We start from the raw sequence: 16,747 nt of genomic DNA on the forward strand, positions 1-16,747 counted from the left end.
GCAGCATGGATGGCAACCTGTAGAGCACATCTTGTACTACTTGTCAACATATACCATGTAACATACATGTAATCCATGGCTAGATGGTACAGAAACTGAATATGCTTTGATCCATATCTTACTTTCATTTTCTATAGAGATGCCAAATAGCTATGTTCAACTTTATTCAGAGATTTTTTAAAAGAAATACTGGCTGAAAGTATCTATCAACTGACTACAACATGTTGGTTCCTCTGCTAGGTGCTCAGGACACGAAAAGAAAATACTCTCCTCCCTTCAGAATTTACTTTTTATCAGGAAAAACAAAACTCACACAAATAAATATATAACATTTGTGTTTGCTGCTGTGTAGCCTTAGAAAGTCGCTTCTCTTGGATTCTATTTCTTATTGCTTAAATATCAATTTAAAAGTAATTTTTAAAAATGAACAAATAAGAGAATTGTATGTAAAACTATGTACTTAAGTTCTTTATAGTTTGGAGTCATTTTGATGTCATTAATGACAAAAGGGAAATAATCAGTTTGGGAATGGTTGTGCAGAGACAGACGCATTGATTCATTGTTGGTGTAAGTATGAATTAGTCCAATCATTCTGGAAAACATTTTGAAAATATACATATAAATTAACTACAATGTCCATATTTTGATTTAGAAATCCCATGCTATGAGGGAGGGAAGGAAGAAAGGAGGGAAGAAGGAAGAGAGGGAGAGAGGCTGCCTGACAGGTAAATGAATAAAATAGTCTCTCTATCACCTAACTTTACAGAATGACTTTGTACATGTATCCACAGCACATACTAAGTGCTTAATAAATATTTGTCAAATAAGATTACAAGACTTCCCCATCCTACAAGCAATTCCAGCCTATGCTCCTACCATTTCTGGGAGCATGATTGTAGTTAGTAGTAGATCCTGGAGCCATGTTTCTCTTAGACTATTAATAACTATAAATTTTCCAGAGCCTGCCAACTAAGGGTGACTATTAAAACTACAAACAGCTTTGATTTGGGGCCACCCTAACCTGCCTACCTTCTGTATTGGACCTCCCCAAATCCCTTCCCATTGAACCCAAACCCTCATAAGACTTTTACTTCCTCCTGAGATTATGCATTTAAACTAAGAGAATGGGAAGAATGGGCCCTTTTCATGGCAATAAAACAAAGAGAGGCAGGTAAATAGGACAGACCTAAAGAAAAGTCTAAAAACAGATATGCAATCTATGCCACTTTTCAAGTACAAACCCACTTTATCTCCTTTCATATTCAATTCTATACCTTGCTCACTATTTGTAAGACCTATCCTAAGCATAGATGCTGATGTACCAGTTCAATCAACTTCAATTTGGAGACAAGGTATATGTTTTACTATCCTTTTGATTTTTATTCTGTGGATTTTTAGGCTTTTCTTTTGAGTAACTGTGGATCTCATTAAGAAGACTTAAAGTTTGGGTCACAATGAAGTCAACATAATGTTATGTAAAAAAGGAAATATTGGAAGAACCTCACCATTGACTCACAGTGGTCCTCAAACTTTTTAAATAGGGGGCCAGTTCACTGTCCCTCAGACTGATGGAGCGCCTCACACTCTCCTCTGCCTCAGCCCGGTACCGGAAGTGTGCATTGTTACAGGGAGCTTAGGTCGAAAGTCATTTCGGGTCTTATTTTGCCATAACCCAATGGGCGGCTTAACGTCCTCAGCGGGCCACATCTGGGCCGTAGTTTGAGGACCCCTGATTTAGAGGGAATCCCACTTTCATTTGGAGACTACTCTTCCTGACAAAGGTGCCTAAAAGTTTCAACTCTTAAGTTCAGAACTATTTAATATATCAGGCTTGAGTTGGAAATCCAAGAGGCCCAGATATACTACCTTACCAGAGTACTATAAGATCTGACAGGGGCAGCTAGGTGACAGTGGATAGAGCACCAGCCCTGAAGTCAGGAGGACCTGAGTTCAAATCTGGTCTCAGGCACTTAATACTTCCTAGCTGTGTGACCCTGGGCAAGTCACTTAACCCCAGCCTCAGGGGAAAAAAAAACAAGCTAACAGGTGTGACAGAATGAGACACTGTCTTGTGACCTTTAAAAGGTCTTGGATAATGGGAGAAAAGATTCCACAGAACCAAGGAGAAGGAAATACTGTCCTAATTTTGAAAAAAATTGGTGAGTAAAGTGTGCAAAGTAGCTTCATTTCAATTCCAGGCAACATTCTATAACACATTAGAGATCGGAGTGAGAGATCATAAAGAATAAAGGGAACAGACTCTTCTATAACAATCTCATTTTTATTTTTCAACAGGAACACTACACTGACAAATGAGGAAAGTGCTCTACCTGTTGTCGTTTAGTCAATCAGCTGCATCAAAAATCTTTGTGATTTCATTTGGGATTTTCTTGCACAGAAAAGATTGCCACTTCCTTCTCCAACTCATTTTACAGATAAGGAAACTGAGGCAAACAGGGTTAAGAGACGAGGAAGTATCTGAAAACTTCTGAACTTGGGTTCTCCTGATTCCAAGCCTAGCACTCTATCTTCTATACTACCTAGCTACCCTCTAATGTATCTAGATTTTGCCAAATCAAAGACTCTCATACTATCCTTGAAAACAAGTGATGTATGCTAGGTAGACAATAAGGGGATATGATAAGAAGATGTAATATGTAACATAGGAAAAAAAAAAAAGCTAGAGAGCAAATTGAAATAAGATGGTTGATTGATATAACTGAGTATGGGCTAATGGCACTATGAAAGTTCCATAATCAGGAATGTACTCGTAAATAACAACTAGCTCTCCAAAAGAGAGAGGAGAATAAGACAGACATTTAAGTTTAATTGATATTATTAACATTTCCCTTAAATGGGACCAGGTGAAGATTTCTCAAAAATTCTCAAAAAAGTCTATGAGATGGATTAGGTCAGACCCTAGACCTAAGTTTCAGATAGTCACATGATCCCTATTCTTGGGGGTCTATAGGGCAAAAAAAGGTCAGATTCTAGGTGTAGGCTTGAAGAAATATGACCCACAGGAAGTTGACAGCATCACTGATCATGGGTCGAGGGTTACTTCCTTTTCAGTCCATCCTATAAAAAAGACTTGGGTCTTTTTCTATTTAACTAAATTCATTATTTTCTAGCTTGCTAAGCCAGGCACAATGCTGGGAGATGGGACTTGAGAGCAAAGTTTTGCTGAATGGAAAGAAGCTTCAGGCTCCTAAAAGATGAACAAGCTGTCTATACAATCAACAAAACAATTAACCAGGTCCCACCTATAGCATTTATTAATTTCCAAAGTGAAAATGTTCATGGTAAAATACAACTGGCTCTTGCAAGTTAATGTGAATTTGATATGGGTGGTGGCCCCTTTAAGATTCCTTTCTGATCTCCAATCCCCTTTGGGACTGAACTTTGATTTACAAGATCTGGTCAAAACCAGCCTTTTGCATTCCAAGGGGAGAGATCTGAATCTGAGCTAACTTGGGCTGCCCCAGCCCCCATTCTAATGATCTGCTCAGGTTTCCCAACCCCCACCTGGTGGGTTCTGGCCCTCGAGGAATCAACCTGGGACTCCACCCATAGGCCCCTTCAAGCACATAAAAGAGCCAAGCTGGAATCATCTCTTTGCAGAGGGTCAAAACATGCAAGCACCATGCTTTGCACCACAGACTCTGTCCGCCACTTTTGGTGTATTTCTTCCTCTATCTAATACCTTTTACTAACCAGACTTTAACCTTACTTCCAAACTCTACAATACATTTTTTTTTTTTAAATCAATCTAGGTTTTCAGGCCTGTAAATTCATTTACAGGGGGCTCTTGCACCGCCGCTAAACGTAATTTAACTTTGTATCCTTGCACCAAATCCAAAGGGGTTGCAAGGGAGCTCCATTTGACTCCCTGTACCCCAAACCTGCCACTAGACCTCAATTAATCCAAATTTTATTTAGGTATCCCTTATCTAGACCTCATCAAATTGATTCCAACAAACCCTAGTGTATGGTGAAATTTCCCAAAGATCTAGACCTCAAGTAGCCCAAATGTCTCAATTTATAGATTAAAAAAGAGAGAGAGAGAGAGAACACTAGTATATAACAACAAATTCCGTTCTAGAAAGTATGTTAAAAATTATATTCATGAGTATATCTTTACTTCCTTGTAAATTGTTCTTTTGTTCTCTACTGTGTACCTTTTAAACTTTAAGCTTTGTTTCCCCTTTCATCCCCTCAACTCCCCCAAGCAAGCTAGAGAAAGGACATTGTTAAGTATGCATAAGTAGGTAGACATCCTACCCTTCCTCTTTCCCCATATCTTTCCTTATCTCTGCTGACTCTTTGCTCTAATTCTGTTCCTTAACTTGCCTTGCTATTGTTAAGGTTAGGAGGGACCCCAAAAGATTAAGGGTCACAGACCAGTATCTCTAAGTGAATTTGAATGCTTGAATTCATTCCAAGTCAAGGAGCAAAGTGTATTGTAATTGTAATACTATCAAAGTGATGTAAATTCCAAGAGATTTTAGCAAAAGATTGGAAGCAATGAGACACATTTATCTAGTTCTTCATGCAATAAATATGCTAATTTTGTTGTCCAGAGGTAAGGACAGAGAAGTGGTTTCAGGAATTTGATTCTCACAAACCAACAGAGGGTAATGTCTGTTGACAATAGTTAGAACAATAGTATTCTTAAGGTTGGGGGTGGAAGACCTCAAGGGCAGAGATTCCTAGGACTTAGGATCAATGACTTATTGTTAGAACAGAAGCCCCCTAAGGTTAGGGGACCTTGCTGTCTCCCCTCAAAGCTATATTACATCACTATTACTTAACCTCTTCCTACCCATGGATCCCTCCCTTTTCTTCCCAAACCCTTGGCTTCCTTATTTGCCTATCAGTGCCCTCTTAATTCTTTATAGAGATTTGAGGGTACTATATTCCTTATGCTATATGTAGTGTTGCCTATTTAACTCATTACTGATGTGAATAGATCTTCAGAACTATGAGCTCTTCTCCCCCTCTAATGCCCATGTCTATACTTCCTCTGCAGCTATACAAACTATTTTTTGTATAACATAATTACTATTTTTACCTAAAATTTGACCCCAATCTTTCTTTTGAGGTAGCTACCCTATTGCTAATGTCAATATTAAATACATGGTATACATTTCTCATTTAAAAAAAGACACTTTATCCATGTTGAGTTTCTTGAAATTTATTTTTGATATTGACTCTATTTTGCTGAATATATATTTTTTGCTACAGGCGTAGTTCTTTTGGTTGTCAGTACATATAATTCCAGATCTGCAGTCTTTTACTGTAGTTGCTAATAAGTCCTGTACAATTCTAATTATAGCTCCAACATAACTGAATTGGTTTTTGTTGTTAATTTTCCAAGCAAAATTTTCTTTGATCTGGGGATTTCAAAATTTGGCAATAATACTCCAGTGTGTTTTCCACAGGCCTGTGCCAGTCCTTTCTGACTCTTCAAGACCCTATTTGGAGTTTTCTTGGCAAAGATACTGGAGTGATTTGCAATTTCCTTTTCCAGCTCATTTTACAAATGAGGAAACCAAAGCAAACAGCACAGGTAATAACTATCTGAGGTCACATTTGAACTCCAGTCCTCCCAACTCCAGGTCCATTCACTGTGCCACCTACTTTGCTATTTAACATTTTTTATTAACAAGAAAACACAAATGGCATGCTTAAGAAAGATGTAAAATGTAATTCAAAATTTATTAAGCAGAGATGTGCTTAAGTACACTATTGTGCTACTAAATGGCAGGACAAAACTAAAATAGTCCTGGACCTCAGAAGTTTTAAGAAAGGATACTTATAATACTGCACAGTACAAAGATTAAATGAATCAGTTGTAGCATGATATTGTCATCAAAGAGTTGTGGTTTATAGCAACCCTGATCTCTTTGTTTCATCATTCCCCAAAACTGTACTTTTGCTTTACAATTTCTGTGAAGTATCATCTTTTGCTCCTCAATTGCTGTAACATGTGATTTAGGAACTTTTCTTTCCTTTTGATTTATTAAGAAAAACTCTGCTAGCCAGGCCTCTTTTTCTAAATAAATAATGTCTTTGACAGACCTATCTAAATTGCAAGTAGAATGTTTTCTTCTGCATAAACGAACTAAAGCATTACTGGAAAGGTATGAAATTTTCTAAATGAAAAATTCAAGCTATCAAAACTATATGAAAAATTGTACCACATTGCTAATAATTAGAAAAATGCAAATTACAGCAAGCCCTGAGGTATCACTTCACACCTATCAGATTAACAAAAAAGGAAAATGACAAATTGTTGGAAGTTCTAAGGGAAAACGGGCATATTAATGCACTGTTGCTTACAACTATGAATTGATTTAGCCTTTCTAGAAAGCAATTTGAAACTATGCCCCCAAAGTCATTAAATTGTACATATCCTTTGATTCAGTAATATAGTCACTAACTAGGTTTGTATCCCAAAGAGACCAAAAAAATAAATAAACTCATGGACAAAAAATGTTTTTCTGCAATAGCAAAAAAGAAAAAAAAAAAAAAAAAAAAAGGCGGGGGAGGCGACTTAAGGATTGCTTGGAGGAACAGCTAAATATCTTATGGTATATTAATGTAATGGAACATTATTGTACCATAATAAGCAATGAAATAGGTTGCAAGGAAAGCTGAGATTTGCAAGAGTGAAGAAAAATTTATACAATAGTAACATTCAGAAATAACTTCCAGTCAAAAATGACTTCTAATCAATGAAAAACCCAACCACAATTCCACAGTACTAAAGACAATGCATGCTAACCACTTTCTGACAGAGAGATGTTATATTAAATATGGAGAATTAGAGGTACATTTGGGCAGCTAGGCAGTGTCATGGATATAGTCCTAGAATTAGGAGGACCTGAGTTCAAATCTGACTTTGGACACTTACTAGCTATATGACCATGGACAACTCATTTGCTTTGTTTTTGTTATTGTTATTTTCAGCAGCAATATTACAAATAAAACTTATTTCCAACAATTTCTTACTCTTTGTGATTCCACTTAAGGTTTTTTGGAAGAGATACTGGAACGGTTTGACAATTCCTTCTCCAGATCATTTCACTGATGAGAAAACTAAGGCAAATAGGATTAAGTGAATTGCTCAGGGTCATACATCTAGTAAGTATCTAAAATCACATTTAAATTCAGGAAGATGACTCTTCCTGATTCTAGATCCAGCATTCTATTCATTGTATCTCCTTGCTGTCTCTTAATACAACAACAAAATAGTTGGAATCTACTTTGCATGACTAGGCTTTTCATAATGGGTAGTATGGGGAGGAAAATATATACCTATTAATTGAAAATAAAATTAATTTTTAAAAAACAATAGAAAGAAGGCAGGAGATGAAATGTCACATAGAAGGGACATTTAATAAGAGCAGAGCAACTAGAAGGGGAGATCCCAAATAGTGAAGGACCTCAGTATCATGCTTTTGGTGGGGAGGAGAAGATAGGAAGGAGAGGGGGAATAGAAGTGGGGAATGGATAACACATGATAGTTTTCAGATAGTTGACAGGCAGTCACAAAGAAGGAGTGAACATGCTGTACTCAGGCCCAGAAGGGAAAGTGAGGCACAATGGATTTAAGTTTCCAAGAGGCTGTCTTTTTTTTAAGCAAAGATTTCCCATGATTCTAATCTGATTGAGCAGGTTTTAGCAAATAAATGCCACTGAAGATAATTAGTCTACATTAAAACACTATATTAGGGGGAAAGGTCTTTCAAAATCTTGTTACCTTCTGAAGCCCTTCTCTAGAAGGGATTGATGTTTTCACAATATCATCAATAGCCCACCACTGATCAGCAAGGTAGAGAGCCACAGCTTCAAAGGAATCAGATAAAAAAAGGAAATAAAAAATATTAGTAATTAAATCCAAGGCATTATATATTTACTGTTATTTAGTATTAGGGCTCTTTAACTTTGTCTATAAGAGTATTAAAGAAATCCAAAATCAAATCACCAACTACAATTCTGTAAATATTTTTTTTGGAAGTTTGGTCTATAACTTCAAGTTGGCTTATTCTAATACTTGGTAAAATAAAGTCATCTTGGCCAGCTCTGCTCACTTAAGAAAACAATTTCACACACACTGAAGTAACAGAGAAGGAAGTAACCAAAAAAGCATTATGACGTAAGTAAGGATTTCCCTAAATTAATAGTTAGAAATATACTGTTACAAATTTATATATAACTAGTTTTAAATATACCTGTGAGTGAGTCCTCTGGTGCAAAAAGAGCAAGAATTTTGTGGGTCTGGTCACCACCATAAAGAGGAATGAAGCCAACAGTTGACAGGCTGATTGGAATCTGAAAGAAATGAGAATAGGTAAGAGTAAAATGCAACAAACCCATACAAAGAAACACAATGCTAACTATGTTTACTATATCTATGAACATTTGATTTTGATAGGTCAGATAAGTAGCACAATGGATAAAGAAGAAAACCTGGAGGGCCAAGTTCAAATCTTGCCTCAGACACTAATTGAATAACCATGGGCAAATCACTTGATTGCTCTCTGCCTCAATTCTCTCATTTGTAAAATGGGAATTATAAGAGCAAAGCAAGATCAAATCACTTAATATTGGTAAAGTGCTTTGTAATATTTGTAATTATTACAAAGAGGCTATCTACTCAATTTTAACAAAATTTTTCTCCCACTCATTTTAATTATACAAGATCTTTGAAAAAGTATAAAATGAAAGAAATGTTAGAAGCAAAGCATTTCATAAATAATCAGTTTGTCACTAATTATACCCCCAAAAGAAACAAGTTATGAACAGAAAGGATTTTCTAAAAATCAATAATATGGCTAAGGAATATTCTTTTTCTAACAATAATGTTTATTAGCTTGGTATCTATTTCCCTAATCCAAAGAGGAATTCTCTAAGTGATAGAAAGTGTCACCAGAGGATTCACATCCTGTAAGCACACCCTTATGATGAGGTGCAAGAATTAAGAGTAACAGATCCCCTCTGGTCTATGTCTCGGGTTCCTTGCAAAAGAATTCGCAAACCCTAAATCTGTGTGGCAAAAGGGGATTTATTTGCCCTAAGAAAGCAGCTTGCTAGGAAGCTAGCTTTCTTAGTGGGCAAATAATCCTGGCAGGATAGTTTTTTGAAGGTGGATTTACACTGAGAAGAAAATATCTTCTTCATTGGGCTATTTCCAGAAGGGCCAAAAGCTCCAGATTAGGAATTAGGCAAAGGTGGGTTAGGAAAACAGTAACCTAAACATAAGACATAGGGCAAACTCCTCATTAGGAAGTTGGCAAAGATTGGGGGTTCAGAATCATCCTTTATTAGCCCTCTGAGGCTTGGGGCTTCAATTCAATTCAAAATTGAATGAGATTATTTAACAGGGAATTTGATCACTCAAAAGGATGTTGACTATGGCCCAGGGTGAGATTTCCAATCAAGATTACTTATTTTGGGAAGGGTGTAGCCTGGGAAAGGTGTGCCCCTCCTAGGGGAGAGCTAGAGACCCTGAATCACTCTTCCCCCATAGATTAAAGGGGATACAATTTGCATCATTTTTACTCTCATTCATTATCCTCTAAAATCCCCATCAACATATTCTAGTTTAAATTTGCCTACCATGCTGCCCTACACTATACCAGCTTCCTGGGTAATTTCCTTAGAAACCAATTCTACTTTTTGATAGCCCTGTCCATCATATTTTCATAGAAGCAGGTGTGTGCTGGAGTTAGCTTGAATTGCCTCCCAAGAGCTCTTTGATTTTCAGAAATCAACAAGCTACAAGTCAGGGCTTGATTTATTATTTTGCAGTCTTAAGAAAGCAATGGGGGGAAATGTTCATAAAGCACATTAAATTTAATTTAACTAGATGGGACTGACTGGCAGAGTCTTAAGTATGGATAAAATTACTCCCTGAAGTAAGCAGGGAAGGGCAATGATGAGGATCAGTTTAATCTTCTACTTCTACCCTCTGTGTCCAGCCAGAAATCCAAATTATGTCAAACCCATGAAGTTAAATTTCCTGTATAAATCTGTCCATGGCTCACATCATCTTTACTGAATCCCTTTTGGGCTATAGTCTTGTGTTGTCTTCCTTCATCTCTCCCCCATGCCACATGGTGTCTTTCCTCTCATTCCCTCCACTGTGCCTCATGGTTTCTTTCTCCCTCTTAGAGCTAGCAAACTCTTTGCTTGTCAGTCAAGAGCACAATCCATTTTTGTGGGGGTATTTCCTTTCTTCTAATTTTAAGTGTTAAAACTCCTTTCCTTGCTAATTATAAACTTTCCTAACTGAATAGAGTATTTACCATTCCATCATATTTACGATTCCTGGTATCTACCATCTCTTCTAAATAAAACTATTTTTTGCCAAAATTCATTATGCATTAATTCTTCACCTGACCAAACCCTAAACTTTTGGTAACTATATCAATCTCAACACTTGGTACTAAATCCCAAACATATCATTTGGCTAGGAATTACTTTCCTGAATATATCAAGTATGTCACATGTGCATGTTTTATTCCTCAGTACACTCATGGTCAGCAGGGACTTAACCCAATCTGGAGCTTAGGTTAGAGATGTTAAAGGATCTGCCCACATTTACATAGATAGTAGAAATATGGCAGTAGAATAAACAATTTTTGGTTCTTTACCCCCTATTTTATCATATATTTTTGTTATGCATAGCATTTTTTTTTTCCAATAGTGTCTGGTTTTTATGACCTCATTTGACATTCTCTTGGCAAAGATACTAGAGTGGTTTACTATTTCCTTTTCTACTCATTTTGCAAATAAACAGGAGCGACTTGCCTTTTATCCCACAGTATCTGAGACTGGACTTGAACTCAGAAAGATGAGTCTTTCTAATTGTTAGGCCCAGGTCCACTGCAGTCCTTATCACACGATGTCACATACTACTTTGCTCTGTTGTTCTAATGAGCTAAGTGATCTCTTTAAAAAAAATTTCCCCCAACATCAAATTCAAGTTCGTTTTCCTTTTAAAATCAGTCTTATAATTCACAAATACCTAAAGCATTACATCAATTTCTAGTTAAAGTATCAAAGATTCACAACATGGTTTTGACGAAGGGAACCCCAAATTCTCCTTGAATCCTGCCTCTGTAAAGACCTTGCCAGAGGACAAATAGCTTTGTTCTGTTATCTAGGCTGGTTTGAGTTTAGGGCTGGAGATACCAATCCTATTGCATTGAAGAGAACACCCATTCAATTCCAAGATTGTCTATTCTAAGTCCAGTTCAAACTCCATCCACTAGTCCCCTCGGCTTGTAGCCAAAGGCTTCTATTATAAAAGAGAGCTCCTCAAAGAGGAGCCAATACATCATCCGTAGCATATTAGAAAACTCTGCCTGCTAGAATATTCTCTTTCATCATTAACCTCTCTTTATCTCCCTCACCTATTTCCCTAATGAGATTTTATATCTCTCAGTCAGGATTTCTCTACTAGAAACTTTACTCCCCTGTTGGGACCTTACTATAAGGAATTCAGCCTTTCTACTCATCATAGCAAAGGCTGATTTCCCAATGCCTATAATAAACTTTATCAGTTTAGCTTTTCAGGTTCATAAATTCCTTTATGAAGGACCTCTACGCCAACAGAAGGGGGTTCCCCAAAAATCCCTACTTGGGCCAATGATAAAGGGGATTTAGGGAAGCCAAACCTCTTCATTTGTTTCCCTGAATCCCGAAGCTGCCACTAACCTCATCATTTAACTCCCTGACCACTTGGAAGCCTAATCTCATAATTTGGTTCCCTGACTAGGAACCCCCCCAAAAACTAGCTCTCATCAGTTTCACTTCTAAATTCTCTCATTATTAAATAAAAATCATGACTAGACCACCTTACCAGATTATTGAGAAGAGGAAACTGTTCAGGATTCTCTGGGTCCCCACACCTGAGATCTAACAAGTAATCTTCTGCAGAACTTTCTAATTCTTCATGACTACAGTTATTCAGAATATCCACAGGAAATGCCATCCCCTTAAAAAGAGAAAATAAACGGATTAAAATTTGTAAAAACACCATACTATCAACTACAAATTGTAGGTTCTTATTAAAAGCAGGAAAAAGGAGGCTAAATTTTTGTTGCAACTTTTTTTTTTTTTAAATGAAGCAAGGGATGGTTCATTGATTAGGGAAGTGACAGAAATGTGATGTAAAAACAGAAGGTATAAACAAAAATAAGTTCAAATTCTAAAAATCAATGAGAAACAAGAATGTCTATGATAAAAATTCTGGATATTTAGAGAAACCCTTTTAAACTAGTCATATAGCTTAATCAATCAATAAGCATTTATTAAGTACTTACTATGAGCCAGGGTGCTAAGATCTAGATCAACTTGGGTGTTAATTTACAAATTTAATTTCTACTGTAATATATATGACTCAAAGAAGGATGGACAGACAAGTAAAGAATCTCCAGAAATTGATAATTAAGGGTGAAGAAACTCTTCTCTAAGAGGATAAAAGCAGCAGTTCCAAGTACTCCAAAGAAATGAGGTATAGAGTTGCCCCAGGAGAAAAAAGAACTTTCCCAATTTCCTCTATTCCAGATTACCCGCTATTCTATTAGCATTTTAAATCCTTCAAACCTTTCTCAAACCAATTTTTCTGGATTGATTTCACAATACTCCCCCTCAGGCAGAAATTCTACATTCCAACTAAATTGATCTACTGTCTGTAATTCCCCACAAGACTTTTCCTCCTCCCCTCTCATTTGAGGGCCCCAGCTTTGGCCCCAAGTAGGTAATGCACTTTTTTACATTTTTAAATCCCCTAGCTTCCTTTAGGGTGAGGAAATAGAAGGCTGAAACCAACTGCACACACATATATAAATAAATTATGTTTGGGTTTTAAAAACCTTAAAGTGATTCTCTCTCACACACACCCCTACAGACACAGAAGCTATTATTATTACTAAAGCAACAATAGTATTTCATTTGACTGATCCAACCATTCTGGGGAACAATTTGGAACTATACCCAAAAGATTATGAAACTGCACACCCCTTGATTCACCAATACCACTGTGAGGGCTGTATCCCAAAGAGACAAGTACAAAGACATTTGTAAAAGCTCTTTTTGTGGTGCCAAAGAATTAGAAATTGAGGAGATGGATGTCCATAAATTGGGAAATGGCTGAAAAAACTGGAATATGAATGTAATGGAATACTATTGTCTATAAGAAGTGAAGATCAGGCACATTTCAGAAAAATCTGGGAAAAATCTGATGCTCAGTGAAGTGAGCAGAAGCAGAATATTTTACACAGTAACACTGTGTGATCAACTTTGATACTTAAGTTTTTCTAAGTAATACAATGATTTATAACAATTTCAAAAAATACTATCCACAATCAGAAGGAACTATGGAGTATGAATGCAAATTGAAGAAAGGTTTGAAGGGTTTTAAATACTAATAAAAAAATTTTAAGTCTATTTTGTTTTTTTTTCTCTCTGAAGATTTTGCCCTTTTGTTCTGATACTTCTTTCACAACATGATTTATGTGGAAATGTGTTTACTATGACTGTACGTGTATAACTAATATCAGATTGATTGCTGTCTTGGGGAGGAGAGAAGGGAGAAAGAAAAAAAAGGAAATCAAAATCTTATAAAAGCAAATGTTGAAAATGTCCCCCTGATCTTTGTGGAGTGTGGGCCACCTGGTCTGGGGAAATTCCTGGAAAAGATCCCCCCCACACCTGAATTTCCCTTGGGAAAGCTATTGGGAATCACCCATCTTCCATGGATCTGATAATCACTTTGGTCTGGTCACCACCCTTTACAGAATTGAAAATTAGCCCCTAACCACTCCCTAGCTTCAAACCATAGAAACCTAATATAATCAAAGGCTATACTCCAAACCTTTGATAATTTCCTGGCAGGTTTTGGCCTACTGGGAAGTTGTTTCTCAGTGTAAACCCATCTTTCCCAAAAACCTACCTTTGCTAAATTCCTCTTTGGAACTAGCCCTTTGAGGAATGCATTTCTCTGTGTAACAGACCCACTTTTTGCCAAATCTGGACTGCAAATTCTTTCCCAAAAACCTGCAACACTGGCCTGGGGATTCCATTGCTGTTAGGGTATCTCTCATGCCTCAACAATTGGAAAAGTAAAATACTATTATCATCCTTATCTAGGTGTTCTCTACTTCCATCATAGATGTATTGCTGCTAAAGTCATGTATGTAACAAGGCTCTCTACACACTACAAATTCATATTATCTTGTCATAATTGAGTTCTCCTGCTTGCACAATGCTTTTTCTTCTGCCCCAAACTTCTGTTCTCTGCAGAAATTCGCTGTCACTTTCTTCTCCACTCAAAAGAAATGCAATTATTAAGAAAATTAAGGTGACAGAGCAAAAAAACTATCTCTGAGCTTCTTCTCAATTCTGTCCCCTCTTGTCTCCTTCAGGAATTTCAGGATCCTCAAATTCCTTTTTTAGAGTGTCTTCCCTAATGCCTTTAAAGGTAACTTTACTAAACCTGGTCATCCTTTCAAACCTGAAGTCTATCTTCTCTCTTCACATTCAGTGATACTCCTAGAATCATCTACATTCACAGCTTCCGTTGTGGTTTTAGTCAAACTGAGACTAGTTGAAGACCTTAGCTTAAAAAGGTTCAAGGTGTCCCATTGATGGGGGTTGAGGTCCCTTTAAGATTCCTTTCTGATTCCGAACCCCCCCCCCCTGCTGAAGAAGCTAGGATCTTTGATTCACAAATCCTGGTCAAAAGCACTCTTTTGAATTCCAATGATATCCGGGCTTTCCCAGCCCCCACCGGATCTGAGCTAACTTGGGCTTTCCCAGCCCTCCACTATCTGCTCAGCTTTCCCCAACCCCCACAAACAGCTTCTTCCTTATCTAAAAACCCATCTAATACTATTTAATTCTAACCCTGGCCAAAACCCACCAGAAGAATGGGACTCCACCCACCTTCAAGATCACCAAGAGCCCCCATTATAAAAAGGGAACCCTGGAGCCCATTCTTTGCAGGAGCCCCAAACACGGTATCCTTCAGGCCATGTAAGGGTTCCTGTCCGCCCAGTGACCAGCTCTGGCTCTGGCGTCTTTCTACCTTTACCCTTACTTCCAAACCCCTACAATAAAAATTTTTATCAATCTAGGTTTTTGGGTCTGTAAATTCCTTTACAGGGGTTGTGGCCCTGTCACTAGACTGCATTTAACTATGTATTCTTGCACTGAACCAAAAGGGGTTACCCCTTACCCAATTCTCATCACCATTGCATCCAAGGCTATCTCCAGTCATCCTGATCTATATCTGGTCACTGGACCAGATGGCTCTCGAGGGGAAAGTGAAGCAGGAGACGTTGCACAGCCCTCCCTCACATAAATCCAAGTCACTTGAATGTCAAGGCACACCCTCTCTAATGTCTTTGAAAAAGAACAAAGAGCAACAACCACCATCTCCCCCAAATCACCCCAATCCTTGGTAATTTAATCTAGTCCAATCCCAGTATTTCACAGACTGCTCTTTTGCCAAGTTGTCAACAATCTAAATTCTAGATTCAATGATCCCATCACAGTCCCCATCTTCCTTTAATTCTAAACTACAGTTTTTGATATTGTTAACCATCTTTTCTTTCTGGATACCATCTCTCCCCTAGACTTCTAAGGCACACTAACTCTTCCTTTTTAGTATTCTTTTGTGGAAGCATTATCCAGTTTCTGCCTTCTTAATATGGGTGGGGTTCTTGAACCTTTGAACTCTCTTCTCTACCTCAGTGATAAACATCTCCCAGGATTTCTGTAACTATACATAAACCTGGTTCTAGAGCTAACTCCTGAATGCAAGTTCCACATTGCCAGCTGTTAGATTCAAACTCAGTATAACTCATGCAAAACTTCATCACCCTTCCCTACTCTAAATTATCTAAATTCTCTAAACCCAAAATACTTCTTCCAAGGATACCATTTTAAAAGTAAAAAGTGCTACTTAACACAGTGACCAGACTTAAGATTCAGGAATATCTAAAACTCAAACCTAGTTTTAAATATGAATTTAGATACATACTACTAGCTGTGTGACTTCTCAGCAAGTAACTTAATTGTTGCCTTGGTCTTACATTTGTAAAATAGGGCTTACCTGCATATGCCTCACAGGGCTCTTATGAACAAAGCATTTTGTAAAACTTAACCATTCTATATAATTATTATTGCCACATTTGGGATCATCCAGAACTACAACCTCAAATCATCTTTTGTTCTTTATTCTTCCTTTACCCCTATATCTAGTTACCAAGTCTTCTCGATTCTATCCTCACGCCAGCTCTCATGTTAACTCTATCTAACCCAACCACTCCAGATTGCACTATATTCTTCTCATAACTGGACTACATAACACCCTCCTGACTGTTCTACCTGCTTCCTTCCAATCATTCCACTAGTCAATATATCCTCCTTCCTAAGGCACAAATATGACCCTATCACTTCTTAGCTCAAAAATCTTCAGTAGCTCCTTATTGCATGTGGCAGTCATAAAAATTCCATAGAAATTCCTCAGAGTGAAATTTCAAGTCCTCCACAATTAGATTCCAAGTTACCTGACCAGCCTTCTTTACCATCAATACCTTTCACTCATCATGTTCCAATCAAACCACCTGATTTCCAGACCTAGCAATCTTTGCCCAGCCTTCATGCTTTCACTTATCTGCCCTACCTAGAATAGTCTCCTTTTCATCTAAGAATCTATTTTTCTTTTGAG

The 16,747-nt window shown here is 37.4% G+C and overlaps 1 protein-coding gene across 5 annotated transcripts in view; it reads right to left on the reverse strand.

The window, feature by feature from the left end:
- The window catches only part of FAM169A (family with sequence similarity 169 member A), a 68,253-nt gene that overhangs the window by 19,736 nt on the left and 31,770 nt on the right, over nt 1–16,747 (reverse strand). For all 5 annotated transcript variants that reach the window (XM_074282281.1, XM_074282280.1, XM_074282283.1 and 2 more), the window contains exons 2-4: nt 11,873–12,007; nt 8,238–8,337; nt 7,766–7,851 (exon numbers count right to left, since the gene is read on the reverse strand). In XM_074282281.1, the coding sequence (XP_074138382.1) occupies nt 7,766–7,851; nt 8,238–8,337; nt 11,873–12,004 (318 nt within the window). In that variant the 5' untranslated portion in view covers nt 12,005–12,007. The remainder of the gene's footprint in view (nt 1–7,765; nt 7,852–8,237; nt 8,338–11,872; nt 12,008–16,747) is intronic.

The sequence above is a fragment of the Sminthopsis crassicaudata genome, chromosome 1, assembly GCF_048593235.1.
Source record: "Sminthopsis crassicaudata isolate SCR6 chromosome 1, ASM4859323v1, whole genome shotgun sequence".
Taxonomy (NCBI): Eukaryota; Metazoa; Chordata; class Mammalia; order Dasyuromorphia; family Dasyuridae; genus Sminthopsis; species Sminthopsis crassicaudata.